The sequence below is a fragment of the Takifugu rubripes genome, chromosome 5 (assembly GCF_901000725.2).
Source record: "Takifugu rubripes chromosome 5, fTakRub1.2, whole genome shotgun sequence".
NCBI lineage: Eukaryota > Metazoa > Chordata > Actinopteri > Tetraodontiformes > Tetraodontidae > Takifugu > Takifugu rubripes.
In genome coordinates, this window is record NC_042289.1 from 1,822,579 (window position 1) to 1,843,954 (window position 21,376).

Sequence of the window (21,376 nt, forward strand, 5' to 3'; positions counted from 1 at the left end):
AAAGAGTGACATTTAGCTTAATTTATCCTTTTTCTGCTACCCGTTGACAAAGACCGGGGGTCTCATGTACCGGTACAAAGATGTTTGTGGATTTCATCCTGAAACCTCACACATGCTCAAATCCAGAAACCTACATACGCACAAAAAATGCAGATGTACGTACGTACGCCTGAATCCAAACACATTTGCTTTATACATCCCAATCAGCGTGGAATTGAGTGGACATGTTTGAGTGCCTTCTCCTCCCTCTCCACGCCCTTAAATGAATATGCAAATTAGTACAATCAGGGTGGAATTCCCCTCTCTGCATGATCCGATAGCAAAAACAAGCCATGAGTCGCAAAGGCAAGAAGAGGAACTTTACAGATTATGAGTTGGAGATACTCATCAATAATGTCGAGGCACAAAAAAAAATATTTTTGGCACGCTGCCCTCTGGTATTAATAAGAAAAGGAAGAGGAGTGAAACCAGCTTCCGTTAGGGAATTAGTCACATCACTAACATGGATTATTAGAAGTGAATACAGGGGGAAATCAATTCCCTTTAACACCTTATGCACGTGCTTAATGGCATAAATACTTGAAACACAGAGGCAGTATGGGGCTTGTTGTATAAGCAGCAAAAAACAAGTCACCCATTTTAACCACTGACAAATAATAACCCTAACCCAGGATTATATTCGGGGTGCTCAACGTCTTTGAGGGAGATGCCCAGACAGTTCTATCTAAAGTGGCTGATGAGCGAGTCTTGAGCCTAAGCCAAAACAATTTCTCTGCACACAGCTTTGCATTCAAATCTTCCAATAGCACCATTGTTATTAATAGTGTTTTCTGCACCACTTCACACATACTGTACTTTTGTATCCACTCATGTAATCGCAAAGACCTGGTTGTCTTAATTGTTCATCTGTTTATTGCTAATGTGCACATCACTCTCAGGAATGCCCTTTTTGAGGTTACCAAGAGTTTCTTAGCATCAGCTCTGAGCGTTGGCAATGGCTCGAAAGCACTAGAAATGTGCGTACGCCAGCCAGGAAGTTGGCGAGGAGCACCGCACAGTTCCACGGTCACTTCTCTCCTGATAAATCTGAATGTGAGCGCAGAAAAGTGCACAGACAATGTTTTTGTGCATACACGCCCTTTGTAGATTTGATGATGGCTCCAGGTCACAGGCTTATACACTTCCTGCATGGTTCCAAAGAGTATTTGTTGCTTTCTTTCACTGCCTGACCATTTTACCAGTTAAGGTTAACCGGTCCCCAGTTCCAATGTAAACAATTTTATTCAAATCAAATCAAATCAATCTTTATTTATATAGCGTCTTTTACAATCAAAATTGTTTCTAGGCGCTTTCCAGAATCCCAGGGCCTGACCCCCAACAAGCAACAGTGGCAAGGAAAAACTCCCCTTTAACAGGAAGAAACCTTGAGCAGGACCAGGCTCATGTAGGGGGACTCTCCTGCTGATGGCCGGCTCTTCCCACTCCTGAGGTGCTGGATGTCTTGCCAGAATTTCTTTAAGGGGACTGGTAGTCTTCCTCCATAGGCTCCCTGAACTTCTCCAAGACCCGAGTTTATACTTCCACCACCCCCTGAGCTGCCGCACACTTGGCCTGCCGGTTCCTGTCAGCTGCCACAGGAGCCCCCCAAGCCATTAATTATTCTTTCGACATCAGCTCCAAAAATTCCCCTCAAAAAAGATCTTTAGAGAAGCCAATAATGAACCAGCTGAAAAAATAAACACAAATAATAATAAGCTGTATCGATCTTGTTTTTTAAATTCAAGCGCAACATGCCGTGACATCTTGGCACCTCCAGCAGAAGAGAGCATAGCAGGTTCCAGAGTGAAACCAGCACAGTGGAGGAGAGGATTGTGTATGTGGTGTCCCAATGTCCCAAGCTCGTAGATACAAGACTGGTGGGGTATCATGACCTTAACAAAAATGCACTAAGATGGAGGCACAGCAGAAATACTTTGAATTTATTAGGTGTTTTGGAAGTGGTAGATTCGTGTGATTTTGTTTTCCTCTCCTATTTATACATCTGGCAGAGCCGCAGCCTACTGTGTGCCCTAACAAGCAGAACAAGGACATCAGGCAGGAAAAAAATACTTCCTTTTTAGTCACTTAGCAAAATGTTTGCAATCACTTGGTGTAAAAGGAGCTTTAAGCTGCAAAAGATGTGCATCTGCTGACAGAATGTGAGTAGCTTCCTACAAAACCACAGATGACAGCTGCGTCAAAACTCAACTGCTGGTAGTGGCATTAGGATTGTGGTGGCAGTGGTTATGGGCTCTGGTCTTGAATAAATAGCAAAATTTCCACTTACTTCACAGGCAACTCAACAAAACCCATGGAGACTCTCTCATCACGTGTTCCACTGTGAATGTGTGCTGGAGATTAAAGGGAAGGAAACCAATGCTGCACTGACTTCGATACAGTCTTGCATACATAAATATACACTATTGAAATCATGTATCCTCTACTAACATGCAGGTTGGAGAATTGTGTTATACTGGTGAGATGAACCCACATATTCCTCAATAAAAATCCACTCAGGCCTGTATTTTAGACCAATCACTATGACAATAATGATGGTTGGCATAGGTAATTTCTGACGAGGTCTAACTGGTCTGAGTGAAACTGAATGATAAACCTACATTGCAATTTTATTTCTCTATTTGTAGTTGTTTTTTTATGGTCTATGGGTTGAGATCCCTTTGTTAAGCTTTCATTCATTTCTCCATACAGCACGTTTCAAGAGGTTTTTCAGGGTTTTACCATGGGATTGGATTGGATGCTGTGAATATCCCTGAAAGAAGAAGAGAGTCTACGGTTCTCTGGCATTTCCTGCATTGTAAATGTCAATGAGTGCCACTGCCTAAATTGTGAACTATTTTACTCAAAATGAGTTTGGACCCACATCTAATGCCCATTTAGAGGTATTAAAGTGATATAGTTGTTTGCATCAACCAAAATGGGCTCAATGCTGCAATTCTGAGAATAAGGCTGAAAAGACACAGTTCACCATGTTGGACTTGTGTTAAAACAAAATGTACACAGAGAATACATCAATTTAAAAACAGTTTGCACAGCAGGCATATATTTTTAATGTGACTCTTCATGTAATAGAAGCTGTCTGACAAGCGTGCGCTCTGATCGTCAGAGCAGTGCAATGCTGTTTTCTGTGATTCTTCTCCTCAACTCAGCTTCTTAATTGTGGGTTTACATTTTCTACAAACATTTCTTATTCAGTACGTGTCCTTGGCAACCTTTCTTTTTCTGCACAGTGGGTTAAGGTGTAAATTCAACAGCTTGCAGAATACGTTTTTTATGCATGACTGTGGATGGAAACTTCTAATTTTTGTGTGCTTGTTATCTTTGAAAAAAATATATACTGCTATAAGTCATTTAATCACATTATATATCTGAGGTGAACTACACAATCAAACACTATCAGGGTTGTGTATATTTGTACATGTGTATTAATTAATACAATTATTGCTAAATTTAAACATTTACTCTATAGCTAGTAATGTTTATTTCTCACATAATTGTATGTTTTCTTTTGTATATATTGTTAAAGGCATAACAACATACATCGATATATGTCCTATGGGAATCTAAAAATTTCCTTCTGACCTACAGCACCTCTTGAAGACAACTGGCCTCGCTAAATTTCAAAAATACTCATTCAAAACCGACTGTCATTTTAAAAGAGAAGGAGGAACCAGAATACAGTAGAGCTGCAGCTTGCTCCTGCACTGCTGTGTAAACAGGTATTTTATAAATAAACCTTCCCTATCAACACATTCTCTTGAGTCAGGAATAACATAAAAATGTCATATACAGACGTCTGTGTAGATTCTCAATCATCCAGGTCATTGTATCCAAGGTAGTTTTCTCTGTCAACTGGACTGGGTCATATACAGACACTAAACTAAAGCTGTTAAATTATGACCTTTTTGTGAATTGAACAGAGAAAGAATGAGGTAATTTTTAAAGTTTTTAAGTGTCCACTGTTCCGCGTGTGTATACCTGTCTGAGAAACTGTCTGAGGGCCTGAGCTGTTTCGTCGCTGAGATCCTTCAGCCCCCTCTTCTCTACTGCCTCCATCACCAGGAGCAGGTCAGGGTCCCACAACAAAGCTGTGCTGCCATACTGTAGAAGCTGCACAGAGATATTAACGTACACAGGCAAATACTCAACTGCAGGTGCAAATAAAGATGAAGGCAAACTTGACAGATGTAGATAAAAAGAGTAAATCAAGTTGCTCCATTTTTAAAAAAAAAACAAAAACTACCACACAAGATTTGGATACCTGATTCATTGTGTGAATTTATTCTCAGTGCTTATGTGGCAAAAAGCCTCTATTTCAACATTAACATTTAATGATTTTCAAATAATTTTTTTATTATTGTAAACAAACGTGTCGAAAAGTCTTACAGGAGTTATCTGTCCGTGTGTTTGCGTATGCCGATGCAAAACCACTCACAAGTGTGATGACTCTGAGAATGGTGGGGTGCAGGAGGCAGCTCTCTCCTGAGTTGAGCAGGCAGTAGAGGAGGAATCTACTCCATGGCTGGCATGTCACAAACTTTGCTAACGTATAATTTTCACAGAGAAGAGATACACTAAAAACAACCCCATGGGGTTACAAAAATACAGAAAAGTATTGGATGACAAGGTCTGAAAAAGGTGGTTCAATTTCTTTATAATTCTAAAAGTAGTTGTTAATAAACTGTCAGTAAAGCAGTATTAAAGATAAGGAAAATATGGGAAAAACCTGACATGCGCACCAATGCACACAACCCCTTGGTAACATACACGCCATACATGTCAGTGTGCAGTACCTGCTAAAGGACACTTCCTCTGGAGGAAACCAAGCAGGGAGCTCAGGCAGTTGACTGAGGCTTTTAGCAGCAGTTCATGTTTCTAAAAAGAAAAGGATGAAGTCAGAGAAGTTGACTTCAAATAACTACAGGCATATTGTTTTAATAGTCTAATGTTACAGCAGTTCACATTGATATTAACAAACAATCATCAAGGATGAAATGAGGAAGTCTTTTTCACTATATGTCACATGTGTAGCAGTAGGCTGTAACAACTCTTTGCCTCATTACACCGATCTCTCAGCAACTGGTCAATCACTGATCACACATCAACTCAATGGATTCTCCTCAGACTTGATTGTCTTGTAGACGCATAAGAGTCTGTCTTAATTTTACATAATGTCTGGTACTGTTTCGCTACGCACAAGATATTTACATTTATACATTATTATATAAACTAAAATATAAGTCACTGAATATCAAAACACCAGTGAACAGCAAAATACAAAATCCCAGCTGCTTCACGCTTGGTGGTAAAGCGCTCCAGTAAGATTTATTTTCCAGCAAGACAATAACCTCAGGCATATGGTAAAAGCTACACTGAAAAGCCTCAAAGACAACAAGGTGAAGGTTCTGAAGTGGCCAAGGCAAAGCCCAGATCGAAATAAACCTCAATAAAATAGAGAATTGGTGGCTGGACATGAAAAGAGCTCTTCACACCCAATGTCTGAGCAACCAGTCTTGCAATAAAGGAAAGAAATATATGCACGCACACACACACACACACGCACACACACGCACACACACACACACACGCACAGACACATTTTTATTTCTTTATCGTGTATAAGGGAGAAAGCGAGAGAGAGGGAGAGGGAGAGAGAGAGGGAGAGGGAGAGAGATATGCATGTATGGATTCAGTGTTTAAAAATCTCTTTTCACATTTGACATCAAAATCACATGAAAATTCTTTTAAAAAAAAAATAGATTGGCCCTGATTTTATGTATAAAAACAACAAAAAAGGAAAACACCGTAGGGGTGAATATTTTTTACAGACATTATACACTGAGTGAAGATGAAAGAAGGAATAAGCAGAGAAAGGTAAGAGAGAGGAAAGATGCGTCAAAGATGAAAGCGGAGTTTAAAATGAAAGCAAGAAATGGGAAAGATGAGAGTCCACACAATAGTGGCGAGTAGGAGATGAGCTCATATTGTCACTGAGCAACACAGAGAAAAAGCAACAAAACCGGGGAGTGGGGAACGGTTGCTTGTATCTACTGAACAGCAGACTGAAGAGCACTGAACCATAAAGCTGAAGCTCATTTTAGTGCAATGGCCTTTTACACTGACAAGATACAACTGCTGTGACACCAGAGGCTTGCACTCTGAAGCATGAACTCCATATAATGAGAAATAGCCAATCATCCCAGATTATGTTCTATCTTTTTAGGTTTATGTGATTTAATCTTAAGGAAAATGCTTCAGTGGCTCTTTGCTAACTGCAGCAGTACTAATTACCCAGCCCTGCTAATTACAGTGTTTGACTGTGCATTGTTCCCAATTTATTAGGAGATTATTTAAAGGTATGGCATGAGCAGAGCACACTGGAGAGGCTGCTCTTTGCATGCAAATGAGTGGTAAAATCGCCCCGGTGCCGTTACAATCATTAACTGAAACGTTTTTCCATTAACCTCAATTCAAATACACCAGTGTCCTCAAAAAAGCATCCTCCAGCTACTTTGACATATTTTCTGTAGTTAACACCTGATATGATAGCTGGCAAGGACAGCAGAGAGATAGATAAGGATGTCATCACTTATGTGATTGTGTTCTTCACGTGATTGCACTTGTCGTTGCTAAAGACTCTCTGACCTGCTGTAAAAAAGGTGCCCTTAAGTCCTTTGTGACTGTCAATGTTTTTTAATCATATGAGTGTATGTAGAAAACCTGGAAGCACTACTCCAATGACTGGATAATCAGAGGTGTCTGTTTGTGTACCTTGGGCTACTGTGTCTATAAATACGATGAGTCTATTTTATAATGTATTTTACATGTATTTTTGTTCTTCTACACATTGTCCTCTATTACGATTATTATTATTGTCTATGTAAATAGTCCTCACCATAATTTCAATGAATGTTTTAAGACTTTTTTGTGCAATTCAAGTATTAAGCCTATGTACTACAACTGATCATGGCAGATATACTGTATTTAGTCTAGTCAGCTATTTGTGGCTTAAAAAGCATTGTAATTCACTGGATAAAAAGAAAACCTCTGGGTTTTTTTTTAAGTTTATCCTTTAAGCGCATCTCTGTGCTGTGATGCTTTAAAGCATTAAAATCAAAAGCACATATATTATCTGTCAAAGGCAATTCTTAACATGCTGTATCACTGCAGAGCACTCATGTAAGTAGGAGTATTCCTCATGTCTGTTCACTCAAATATCTTTTGTCTTTGTTGAGTGCATTAGATTATTTTGCACCCTCGTCACATATAACTCTGTCTTGGCTGACACAAAGTCATACTTCATCTGTCCAATGTTGTCTTGTTTTGCTAAACACACCCACTGGCCAAATGCAATAACATATTGAAGGCACCTGAAATTGCTGTGGATAAGGACTACATTTCATTATGCCGCCTGCTAAATCGATTGAAATCTCATTGACTTCAGACATGTTTGCAAAAGGCTGTTTTAGTGTTGTGCTCTGAAGGCTTTAAAGGATTTCCTTAATGTTATCTACTACAGAAAAAAGGCACTGAAAGCAAAGCAGCAGAAGAAAGGAATCACCATATCAGCAATTACACAGGTTGAGGATAAAAATAAGCTTTACATAATTAGCTACAATCCCAAAACTTTCTTCTAAAAGAGTAATACTGAGTGTTAAGCTCTGTTTTCTAGGAGACAGATGCAACTATCCAGCAGTTTTGCTAAATACATACTGAGCACTGATTCTTTTAAATGACATTTTTTATCAATAATTAATTTACAATGACTTTATTTTCATGATAAAGTTGTCAAAATGTGGCTTAAATGGATTTAAATTCATTTGAATCCTAATCGTATTATAGCAGAGTTACGCTGCAGACAAATAATTGAGGTCATGTTGCTGATTACACCATTCTTGCTTTTTATGTCATGGCAAGAAATGCTGAGCAGTAATATGCTTAGGGGTCAATACATACTGTACATAGCATACATGACATTCAAAATTAGTTATATTACAGCCAATTTCGAAAACCTTAAAATTGCAACATGGTATCAAACGTTACTTACTAACAAATCAGAACACGTAAGTGTTCTCTAACTTCTGTCTGTGACCATTATCTTAAGTGGTATAGTACATATAACATAATGGTAGTTTGGGTTTATTTTTTAGTCCATATTCATTTAACAGAATCACTTTGTTTTTCAATATTTCTGAAAAGCAAAGTAAGCTGAAGGAAAATAAAAACAGCTAACGTTTCGGAGATCTATCAATATTAGGGACGCACTTTCTGTTTCATGGAGAGGAACAAAGACAGGCACACAAACATGATCATAACCTGCAGAAGAAGTCCGCTGATTGCAGTGGTGAGGAGCTGTGCTCCCCTGGAGCCAAGAGGGTACAGAGAACCATCTTCTACACTCAGGGGTTTTGGCCCAACTACACTTGGACCGCTGTCCAAACACACCACCTCTGTTACCAGGTCAAAATCAAGTAGAACCTGTAACAATCTCAGGTAGCTCACTAGAAAGACAATGAGAAAGAGAATACAAGTTAGTAAGAAATTAAAACTACTTTTCAAATGGGGAAGAGAAAAGGAATCCAATGTTCTTAACAATGACACAGCAGAAAATAGATATTGCTAATAATCATGGGCATAAAAAAGAAAGGAAGTAATAAAACGATAAAAACTAAAGGACCATGACCACAAAGTCTTTCAAAAATGGTTAAGAGCAAGTCTCATGAATGGAAATGTGTCGGAAAGAAAGCCAGAAGTTGAAGAGTATCAATTTGTAATATATAAGGCAGTGTCAGACAAAATCGTACGGTGAAAGGGCAGCACCAAAGTAGTGATGAGAGCGCGATGGCCAAAATGATTGCTAAGACATAGCGTGAGTCAAATTAAGAGTGAACAGACATCTGAGTTGCACATATGTGGTGCACACTGAGATTAAAGCTCTCTAGGGTCAGGAGGATTCAATTAGTTGCAGTAGAAAGGCAAAAAAAAAGAGATTGCAGAGACAGATGAAAAAGGAACTGTGAAGGAGTGAAGGGTTGAACAGAAACAAAAATGAGCAAAGAGAGTGAGCAAATACATCGCAGCAATTCTGACAGGACACTTATCCAGCTGACAGAGACACAGCAGTGGCAGGGATGGGCTCTGGGAGTGCTGCAGTGGGGGGCGGGCCACTTAATGTAATGAAAGCCTGTTAAACGCATACCGCATGTTTGTTTACCTCTGCTGAGGATTAAAAAGTAATTAAAACCAGCCATTATTTTAGTGCAAGTCTGCATGTACATGTCAGATTAGCAAATATTGTGATTATTATGTCAGGTATAATTTGTTTTATGTCAACACTAAAACAGAATTTACACATGCACTTTAACCAGTCATTTTCTAAATACTAGTTTTGTTTAAACTATTAAATAAGAAATTCAACTAGGGCTGTATGATGACTAATGTGTTTTTTTTGCCTTTAATAACGGTGCAATGCAGGAGATTGACAAAATACACATTATACACTGAAAGAATTAAAATACTATACAAAAACTCATAATAATTTTGGCCATTTTTAGGACATAGCCTGTACATTTGTTATTACTTGTTGATGTTTCTGCCAGGATTTACATAAGTAATATGCAATGGAAAAATTTCAATTAAAAAAGGTCTCTATATGTTACCTAAAAGGACATTGTCAGTGTTTCTCTTTTGAACAAGCAGTCGCTGCAAAGCTGTCTCCAAATTCAAATTGATGCACTTTTGGACCTTAAATGGTAGAAAAAAAGCGGGAGTGAGAACAAGTACACAGCCAAAGAAAAACAAGGTTAGGAACAAACATCATATTGCAAGTAAGAAATATTCAGTCGATACTCGACCAAAAGGTGTGGGGGGACAGTTTTGAATTAAAACATCAGAACCAGACAAATCCAAAACAAGCCTGTTCTTCAGATCATATACCTTTTGTTTTTGTCTTGGTTCAGTGTAAAAAATGCAGAGCTTAATGTTAGTGGGTACCTTTGTGGAATGAAAGTGTTGCAAGGTGAGAAGGGAGGACAAGAGCAAATGGCTATAGCAGAGCAACGCAGAAGGAGGACAGCCTGATGGAGAAGTGGGGGAGGAGGAGGAGGCGAGGAGGGTCTGGAGCTGGTCCATCAATCCATTGTTGCAGAGCAGCATGGCGACAGCTGGGGTGGAGAAGACATGATGTCACCACACTTTGGTCTGTGTGTTTGTGTGTGAAAAGCATCTAACGGGGTTGACTGCATGGTGATGCGATCTGACACACTGCAGACACCATTGCAAGATAATCACGCACAGATACTTGTTGGCTTTAGCAATAATAACTATACAGAACCAAATGACACTGAGACGATACATTCTATGACAAGTGGAGTCTCTAATAGTGCCAAAAAGGTGTGCATATGTCCCAATATACGATAGCCTTAAATGGCATTGTACTTAATACTGCAAATGTGCAACTATTCCTATCCTCAATCAGTTGAAATCACCATCTAGCTTGAGGCTAAAGTTCCTGTGAAAGTTATATCACATCACACATGATGATGAACACTGTTACTGGGGGCATGCAGCGCCATAATAAATGCTACTGGCATAATAACTCTAGAATTCCTCCTCCCTGCTTAAAAGGTTTGCATAATCAACTCTACACTAGCTGACCTGTACTGATTTATTTTTCAATCTTGTAATAAACTATTTTCCAAATGACACTAGGCTACGTATAGCCTCTTGAACCTGCAAGATTAAGGTAGTTTACTGTCACAGTTTTTTTCCCTTTGTGTATCAAATCCAACACCTTGCTTTTTTGACAATGCTTTGACATGGGATGATAATATGTGGTTATGCCTATAAATAGCAGAAATGCAATTAATATTATATTTATGGTGACAACTCAAACCGATGAGCTTAGACTTGTCAGCTGTAATGTCAACTGTATGTTTAATATCTCACACCAAACTACAAACACTACTGCTGTTTTGTTATGTACATGGGATGACAGCAATTATGTTAATTTATTCCTGCCTCTTCGTGGTGTAACATACTTTTCAAGGTCAGTGAAGATGCAATGTTGCAAAAGATGAAGAAAAAAAATAGCCTCTTACCTCTGTCAGTGCTGTCTGCAGAGGACAGACTCAGGAAGCAGTATAAGTAGCTGAAGGTAGGGAGCAGGCTCTCTGTGTTGGTGGAACTCAACCTCCCTGCGATGTTACTCACTAGTGCACACATATAAACAGATATGATGGCTCACTTGTGTTTTCTTTGCTGAGCTCTCAAACACATAAACATTTCAGTTACAGATGCACTGAGACACAACGTGACAGGCAGATAAAGGTTTCTATCGGCATGTCACATCTTGTTGATGTGGTAAAAACAGAATCAAGTTGAGCCAACAGTAAAAATATTTTTTTTTTAAATGGGTATGCAAACTATACATACCAACAGGACGCCAGGACATAGCAGAGGAGGAAGGAATGTCACGTTTTAGGATAATGTGGAAAACAGATGGAAGAATGGATGGATGGAGGGATGCTGAGTAAAGGCTTGACTTTTTGATTTCAATCTGCAGATGTAATCTTTCCTTTGTGCGCAGACAAAGTGAGAGAGAAGCAATTTCTCTTAGTAATGATTCAAGAGGAAAGGTAACCAATAGCAGAGGAGCCCATATCAGCATGTTTATGCTTTTATTGAAGGCATAAATCTTGGTCGAGTGTTACATGGGCATGTATTGTGACACCAATGTACCTATGTTAAGGTGTTATTTGTTTCACTGTAATTTACTCTACATTTTATTTATTCTAATGTATGGCAATTTTAACAGGGTAATGCTCTGTAAATAATGAATACTATATTGTGTGGGCACATGCATGTACATATGCTCTAAAATAATCATTTTTGGAGAGGAGAGGAGAGGAGAGGAGAGGAGAGGAGAGGAGAGGAGAGGAGAGGAGAGGAGAGAGCAATAGAATCTGTATATGCTGCATATGTTGATCTCACCATGATAAAGCAGCTTAAAGTGCACTTCGTCCATCCTACAGCAAGATGAAGATGATGGAGGATCACAGGCCAGGGTCAGACATAGCAACTTCATCAGCAGAGGGAGTTTATCCACTGCAAAATCAAAATGTCGATGCAAACAAAATGATACAGAGCAAAGAAGGCGGATATATAAATTTTATTGACACTATATACGCACAACTTTGGTCAGAGTGAAAGTACTGAGGGAGAGATGTGTTACACTTAGGCTACATTACATATAATTTGAGATGGATGGAGAAAAAGACAGAGAAATCAAGAAGCTGAGATGGCTTTCTATTAGTTTTAGGCCAGCCAGGACATGCTTCTCTATATTTCTTTCAACTTTGTAGCGCATATAATTAAAATGGTTCCCCCAGAGGATGCTGCCACATTAGAGACTAAACTGAAGCATACATTAATGCAAATTACAGAGCACTGAACTGTAATACATGCACAGATAAGGGCTCTGTAATCCCAAAAGGTCCTGAGCAGAGCAGAAAGGCTAAGTAGGGCAATGACTTCTGAATCTCGAACAGAAACATTGTTTATGTAAATTCAGCAATGTTCACTAACCTGGTCAAGCACACAGGCCTGGCAGAAATAGCTAATAGAATACTGCGGATATTTCACATATACTTGTTTATAGAAAGATCAGAACAAACAGTGTCTCACAAATCTTTAACAAATCTTTTTGACGCACATAAGAGGAGGATGATTGATGTGCACACTAATCCTTTCAGTCAAAACACCATTACCATCATCAGTGTTGACAAAGGAGGTCTCCAGGATGAAATTAAGAGTTTCTCTAGCAAATTAATCACAAGTGACAGAGTTGTGGTACCGGTAAATGTTTTGCTCTTCCAATGAACTGAAATAAAAAAACATAACCAAGTGCTGACAGACATTATTCTTATAGTGATTTTTAAATGCTTGTGGTATTGAAGTACATGAGGACACATTTGCATTTGGTATAATTAGACTTCCTTGAGCCATGTTTTTTGGGTCAAGTTAATTTTTTTATTGTGACCTTTGCTTAACTTAAACATAATGAGCATTTTTTTTGTCCTTGATTTTAGGTAGATAGATCGACATACACTCTTTGCAGATATCTTTATTTTGTAAACGTGCAAATCATCTGTCAACTACCAGACATTAGATTTTCATGAAGTTCAATCAAACAAATCTTTTTTGTGAATATGTATTCTCATTCTAAAATACTGGGTAGTTTTGATAACTTCAATATGTACAGCAACATAAATAGTTGATTTTCAACGAAGAGGGAAATGAAGTCAAGCTTTCATTGGCCACCTAGAGAGTGTTACCAGGACAATGGATGTTCACAATCACACAATTTTGGAGACTGGTTTCTTTTCATTAATAAAAAATGCCAGGAGTTGCTGAAGAAAATCATCGGCTCTAATAGATTTTGTATTTATTGTTCGTAGAGGTCAGTATGAATAGGCAGAGCTATTAAAAAATGATCGCTTCATCAAGGGTGATTTAAATAAGAAGAAACTGTTTTATATCGTGTGTGTGATTATGCCTTTTTTATTTCTTTGTCATATTTCACTTAGACTTAATATGCTTTGACAATGTGGAGGGGTGTTTCAGAAACCAGATATTGGGTATTCTCATGACAAAGCTAAGGGTTTTATATATGGTTATATAATAGTCTCTGACTGAGACACATTCATTTCAAATACCGGTAATATACTCAAATACCGCCCCATTGCTACACTGCAAGTGCAGGGAGCGGTTAAAACGTGTTTATGTTGAGTCACAGCATTTCTTGTGAAAAGCTTACAGATTGGTAAATCCAAACTATTTAATTTTTCAAAATTTCTCCATGTTCTTCTGATAAAATAATTACCCACTTCACACTAAGCCCTTTATTTATGGTTTCACACATACCTTGTACAGTGTGTCCTCTTCCCAGGTCGTGGACTACAGTCTCCATGCTGACCCTCTGTAGTACCTGAAGGAGTGCCAACCTCAGCCTAACACACAAATCAGTTTCGTAGCCTTTTTGGCTTGATAAAACTGCCTCCAGCACACCCAGTGCACGTCCTGACAGAGGTCCCTCCCTGTTGCAAACCATATCCTGTAGTCATAAAGACAGTTACAAGTTTCAGGATGTATGAATATTGATGTTTAACTTAAGGTTTAGTCCATAAATATGCCATTTACTGTATGGCATTTTGTTGTCACTGTAGGTACACTCCTGTAGATGAAGACTTACCAGTAGTGTCAGTATTACACCTGGGTACTTTTCTATCAGCCTGAGCAGCTCCACAGTTTCTGTGTCTGGTTCTTGCCTCCTGTCTACACAGCTTCCACTACTCTCTTCCATCTCCTGCACATGTTTTAAACAAGTGTAATTTACATTTGTGAGTTAAAATTGATGTGGAAATGTATTATATGATAAACCATGGTCGAAGGAATGATTCAATGTGACCAAGACATAACTAAATTATATGTTCTACGCACGTACCACAGCTTGGTCTGCATCGGTGCTCTGTACTGTTCTGCTCAACCAAAGCTCCAAGACAAGACATCCAAATTTTTTAGTAAATTCTGGGTAGCGACAGATGAAGTGGAGGAGTGCGCGGTCATGAATGTAGAGGGAAGAGAAACTTTGGCAAGAGGAGAGTGCCTTGCTGACGCAGTTCAATGAAGCCTGCAGCAAATTCATAAGAAACGACCACACAGGATACAAAATGAACCAAAAAATGAAATATAACAGCTGCTTTTAAATCATATCAAGTACAGCATTCGCTCAAAGCATTCACGCAAAGTTTTTTCTGTATGTTATTACTTTTTCACAATAAAAAAGAACATGCAAGATAATCTTTTGCTTGTGCATTACCTTAATTTGTTACTTTGGGATCATACTGTGCTGCATTATAACAGAGTGTTTCTTTTCTAAAAATTATATTGGAGTAAAAATGTAGTTTTTCAAGTCAAAATCTAGTTCTGCTTCCACTGTTCTCTATTCAAACTGGTTCAAACTGCACTCCTCTCCAAACAATCCATGCAGCTGTATTTATTTCAGCACAGGAATGACCTCACATTCACATCTCAGATGTGTTTACTAGATACTTAATATTACAAGGTGTAATATATGACATTATAAACTGTATATAGCAAATGGACAGAGCATAGTGACAACAGGCTGAAACACAATACCAAGATCCAAAATTTACAGTTCTTTGGCAATTGGACTGAGAGTCTACAATGGACCAAAACTTGATTATTCTTATAAATAACCAAACAAAACTGTTGAGTATATGAATACTTGGGTATTATATTAATTTCATGTACTAAAGTGTTCTGATTTACCTCATCTAGGTTAGGACTCTTATCCTGTGTTGCTGCCAAGAGATAGAGGGTAGATCGAAGCACTGAGCGAGGCAAGGCCTCACCTTGATCCTGGACTGAAAGCAGCAATGACATCACGCTAGAGAACACTGTGTGGTCTGCGAGGAGCCTGGATTAACAACAATAAGACAACAATAAGGACAAGAGTGAGGTTGCAAAGACAAAGAGGGGAAAAAAGATATACATGGGTCATAAAGAGATTATAAAGCAATTACTCATTTCTCTCTCTTGTACAAAAGACTTAAAAGCATATAAATTCACACGCAGACACGTACAGTACAGATCAAAGCCAATATATTCTACTGTGATACAATCAACAACCCATTGGTATGTAAATTTAGTATTGCTCCCATTGGGGAAAGAGAGGTTTACATTCTTTTTCCTGTTGATACACAGTTGATGTTACAGACAAGAACAGAATAAACCTTTGAGAGAAGCTGATGGACGTTTGGGGGTCATAAAATATGTATCTATCAATGGCCTCACATGAGTGCATTGTAGCCAGGGATTTACCGTACAGCTGTACCATATTGTGTCAAGCAAAACTGTGTAGAGCCGAGACCGTATAGTTAAAAAGCGCTTAAATTCACTCATTCTTTACCTTGAGCTCCAGAATGCATTCAAAATTTGACACGCATATGTCTTTTCTTTTGTAATTTTACATTTGTTGTAAAACTTCTGAGTACCCGGACCAACAAAGCCTGTTTAGAAATCTTAACCCTGTTACCTGATTGGGCTCAAAAAGCCTTTGGTCTGATCAACTAGAGAAAACCCAATGATATCACTTTGTCCGTGACAGACTGGTCAGGCCGTGCTTAGATGGCTCTTTACAATAGATCAGTTACTCCTTCCTCACAGCATTAGAGAGTGACTACAACACAACAATGAGCCTATAAAGGCACACAACATGTAAGGTGAAGTCCAACTCTCGGCTGTGCAAATATCCTAAACAGACACTCCACTAAATGAGTGAGCTTTCATTCCTAAATCAGTCTGAGCATGCTTTCATCTGTAGAGAAAAGAGAAATGGTTGCCACAATCAAGTGTGACAGTTTCTGACGAACAAAGGCTTACCCTTATGAGGAGCGGCCCAGGAAGCAAACAACTGATCAGTTCTCCTGAACCCATCTATCAATATATAGCCTCACAGGCCGCACAGGGGGTATGAAACCACTTGCCCTCCTCCGAGGAGAATGTTGGAGGGTGAAAAGCCAACAGCTCCACAGGCAATCCTTGGCCCGTCCAGGGGGCGACTGCAAACAAGAAGGATGGACCAACAAAGCGTTTTAGAAATCTTAACCCTGCCACCTCATTGGGCTGAAAAAGCTGGTTTTATAGGGCATCCAGAACAGCAACAAATCCCACAACGGCACCACTGGGAGCCTGTGGAGGGCTTGTGTTGCCCCAGTGACTTATCACCAAAAACCACTTGACAACCAAAATTTTGCAAAATAAATCTTAATTGTGTAGAATACATTTCCTTTATCAAACAACTCTTGTGAAAAATGAAGCACCTCTAACACTGGAAAGCAATAGTGGCCCTATCTTAATCCACCACTTACCACTGTAAAGTGAGTGGGTGGAAGAGGCTCTGGATTTGTGTGGTAATCAGAGGCCAAATGCTTCTCCATCCTGTCAGTGCTCTTTGCTTTCATCTTCTCCAGGCCTGGGCCATAGAGACCGTATGCTATGGGGAGGGGGGTTGCATGTTACATCCATAATGTAGCTTTCTGAGAATCACTCAAGCCAGGTAAATTCAGCCACAAGGCTCTCACCTGTGACTTCTATCCCCGTGACATGGTCACAACCCCATACCACTTCCCTGGAGGAGCGTAGGAGAAGATCATTTACCACACATATCTCATCCCAGAGGAGAGGGTCGGGAGCCTGTGAGTCCAGCTGATGGCCCATCTCCTCCCATATCTGAGCCTAATAAGCTGACAGCAGTGTCACAGCATTGAGGGTGCACACTATCTTTGCTGCATATTTGTACATGCTCTGGTAAACAGATGCGGTCAGTTTATCTGCTTTACTGGGCAGAGAAATGCTGGAAGAAGCTGAGACTGACCTGTGATTAGGATGGAGATGGAATGCCACAGAAGGCTCCCACAACTGGGGTTTGCTCAGCCACAGCTCACTCATGTCATAATTCTCCAGCTAGGAACAGTGATTGGTTGGTTGCTCTTAAAGGGCCTGGACCAGTAAAAACTGTCACGGACAGATGTGACATTATTGGAGCATCTATAATAGGCTACACCCAATGCGATTTGCCATCGTGAAACAATAAACAGTTATTCATAAATAGATCCTCATATTTGCTCTTCAATTTGCATAAAGAGTTTTCTGCAGTGTAAATGGATGCAGAGGGAAAACAAAGTCAGTATCTTTGGCTCACACTGTCTCTCTGTTTAAAAAACACACATACTAAAAGTACAGAAGGCAAAAGTGCTTAGAATTTGTATCAGTATGTTGGTTTTCTTGGTGCTGAAATATTTATTACGTTGCTCAGAAGTTAATAGATTTTTCCTTTATAAACGCTAATGCTAATTTCCCTCTTGCAGACCTGCCACCCTGGAGAAAATTTGGTACCAATCTTTACTCTTGTATATATATGATGTTACTTGTAGTGTAATACATTTCAGTTTGTTTATTCAGTCATGAAATTGAGAGTATGACAGATTTAAGCATTGGAACAATGTTATGCCAAAGCTGATCAAATTCCTGCTTTGTTTTTGGCAGGCTGCATGCTGCCTCCTGCTGCTGTCGAGTGTTGTTAGAGTTGAGTACTGCATGTCCACAATTGATATTACATGGTTTCTAGACTTTTGCATTGTTTTGGGTGAGACATCATACTTTGAAGTCAAAATACAAAATGTGTAAAATTTGGCAGTTCTGCCCTTGGGGCTCTATTGTGCTCATTGCACAGATGAGTAAGAGTGGCAGTCATACACAGAAACCCTGGTCTACATGCATTACTGGTGCAGCTGGCACAGTGAAACGCAGGAGGAGTAGATTAGGTGTCTGCTTTGATCTTTTGTAACAGCTGCCAACCTCTTGCCTTCCTACCTCTTATACACAATAAATGCTAGATAACGAAGCACAAAGAAAAAATATGACATTCTGGATCGGTCCAGTATAGGCTGGTGCTCTTTAACTGATATAACTTTAAAACATTTCTCACAACGTATGGTGCATTGCATAATTTGATATATAAAACATAGTACACATTCAAAAATTGTTTTGAATCCTGAAAGCTGCCACTTTTGGCATTGTATTATAATAGTTACACATTGAGTAATCATTTTTTTGGTAGCAGCTTTTGACAATTTATTATTTGATATCATGGAAATAGCAGGTTAAATTTGATTATTTCTGTGTTACCTATAAGCCTAAACATATGCTTATGGGAGTTTAAATAAGCCTTTTGCACTGATGGATAGCCTACTACCAATAGAGGTGCAAAATCAAATGACTGTTAAAAAAAAAAAAAAAATCACATAAATTTGCAAAATACCAGCAGGTCAATTTTTGCTGTTGATCCCAATCAAAATAGTAGTTTGGTTTCGACGGTTTCATACTTTGCTAATTTACAAAATTTTAAAATGACATAACTGTAATATGTAAAAAGAAAAGAAATGAGAAAGAAATCTGACTGTATTGGATTTAAAAACCAGCAATGTCAGGAACTTGAATGCTGTTTTTACTGGGGTATTGATAGTGTTAATATTCTATGTTGCCTAGAGGTATGTCCTATGAATGTTTGTATTACCGGTCTCCTTGCTGCAGGGCAAGCTGTAAAATTATCAGAAGACAGTACTGAGTGGCTCTTGGTCCTTCATATTCACATAACTGTGGTCCTGTGGCCTCACGCAGCAATGCAGGCCAGTCTGATGGATGGTAACATAGAAATTGAAGGTTGTATACAAGGAGATCCTGCACCTCTTCTGTATCTGGGAAAGAAGGAAAAAATACAAAACAGAGATTCCAAATCAATGCTTATCAATGCTATCAAAAGTAGAATTAAGTAAATTATTAGTCATTTTTTCCAACTACAACTGCAGTAACATTGAAACATTTTAAATTCAACATCTAAGGAGCTAATTTATTTGTAGTGCGTGAACCACTGCCCAGACCAAAACACATTATTTTACAAAATAGATGAAAAAGTTGTTTTTTGGAATGTCATGTTGAAGTATTCCAAAAAATACTAATCTCAAGGTTTCATCGGTCCAAAAGAGTATCAACTTTATAATGGGAGGATCGCTGTACAGTGCATTTATAATAAAGGAAACAAGAGAGGAAGTTATATATATATATATATATATATATATATATATATATATATATATATATAGTTAGATATGTTCTAGTTATATATGCAGTTATATGACTAGAGGACAGAGAAAAACAGATGCAAATAGAGGAGTGCAGTGAAGCACAGCAGGGAATTCGGACATCTTACTGAAACGGCTTAGAGGATGGCAACTCGTATCTACACTATCTCCATCTCAGGAGACCTTGGAAGGGATTGAAAGAGAGAGATGGGGAATGGAGGGAGGGAAAACATGAGAAGGAAGAAAAGAAATGCAGTGAATAAAAAAGGCATGGTGGAAAAACAAAAGATGGTAACTGAAACACAGTGCTAAATGTGAAGGGAAATGTAAAAGCCACTGTACCACGGTATCTGAAAGCAGACTCAAGGGGAAGAAAAGGCTGAAAAAGCAAGAAAGACACAATAAAGCCACAACGGTGTGTAGAGAATCTACCACTCGGCAGGAGAGAAAAATGGTAGAAAGAGAACAAAAGTTGATGACATGAAGGGAAAGGAAATCAATATATAATGTAATTAAAGTGGAGGACTTAACTTTTACATTGCTACAGTTAGTTAAACCTAGAAGTACTTTTGTAGAAAAGGAGCGATTTGGAGGTTAATAGAAATGGGGAGAGAGTTATCAGACACTGTTTTCCATCTCCAGGGACCTGTCTGAATGTGGAAGCAGGAACAGCAGAAGGATCTGGAGGTCTCCAAGGATTGGTTTAAGAGAGGAACAGAACAAGGGACAGCTATGTGGAGACATAAAAAGGAAACAGTAGATGGGAAAGACACATTTCAAAGCAGATGAAACTGACAATGTTGAATGTTACTGTGGTTTTAATCCAAAAAGGAAAGCTGAGCAATTTTATTTAGTATCTATCAAGCTTTATAAACAATATTACATGATTCCACTTCAAAAAACACAACAAATTACCCCCATACTCTAGCAATTGCAATGGTTCCCAGTTTGCTTCAGAATGGATTTTAAAACACACCGCTCCTGTACATTTCAATTCTTTGTCTTCCCTCCTCTCCACTCCACCTGTCCGTATTCAGCATGGGCCATAGATCCATGGTGATCTGCTCTGACTTCTTCAAGACATTTGGATTTAATAACCTGTCTACCTTCAAGACATCTCAAGAAATACCTGTTGTGGTGTTCCAGCAGTGTAAAAAGATGTTAAAAATTTTAATGCAGTTTTTAGTATGTGGACAATGATTTTTTTAAGACACCGCACTGCTTTATAAGGACATAATGAGACATCTATCAAAGAATGCTATGTTGAAAATACGTTTGAGGTATGCAACGAAAATATCAGTTCAGGGGTAAGTTATGTAATATCTATCTAGTAGAGTTGTAGCAGAATGTCTATAGTTTTTCTTGCTGATTTATTTTTTATCATGTATATGTTAAATGTGTACTATAGCATGAAAATTACTAGACTTCCTTTCTGCAACCCCTCCTCTAGGTTGGAGCTTTATCAAAATTGCCTAAAGACAAAAAAGTCAGAGATAAGAAGCCCTATAGTTATAAAACTAGAATCAAGTGGGAACAGGAGTATTTGACCAGTGGTGGATGTGTGTTGAGTATGAGTATGTGTTTGTATATATGAC

The 21,376-nt window shown here is 38.7% G+C and overlaps 1 protein-coding gene across 1 annotated transcript in view; it reads right to left on the minus strand.

The window, feature by feature from the left end:
- Positions 1–21,376, minus strand: part of mei1 (meiotic double-stranded break formation protein 1) — a 45,719-nt gene that overhangs the window by 2,834 nt on the left and 21,509 nt on the right. Inside the window, exons 19-31 of the mRNA XM_029836310.1 lie at positions 19,217–19,397; positions 15,409–15,556; positions 14,561–14,746; positions 14,309–14,422; positions 13,981–14,170; positions 12,049–12,162; positions 11,157–11,267; positions 10,051–10,220; positions 9,717–9,801; positions 8,374–8,558; positions 4,851–4,932; positions 4,493–4,599; positions 4,036–4,167 (exon numbers count right to left, since the gene is read on the minus strand). Coding sequence (XP_029692170.1) covers positions 4,036–4,167; positions 4,493–4,599; positions 4,851–4,932; positions 8,374–8,558; positions 9,717–9,801; positions 10,051–10,220; positions 11,157–11,267; positions 12,049–12,162; positions 13,981–14,170; positions 14,309–14,422; positions 14,561–14,746; positions 15,409–15,556; positions 19,217–19,397 — 1,805 coding nt within the window. The remainder of the gene's footprint in view (positions 1–4,035; positions 4,168–4,492; positions 4,600–4,850; positions 4,933–8,373; positions 8,559–9,716; positions 9,802–10,050; positions 10,221–11,156; positions 11,268–12,048; positions 12,163–13,980; positions 14,171–14,308; positions 14,423–14,560; positions 14,747–15,408; positions 15,557–19,216; positions 19,398–21,376) is intronic.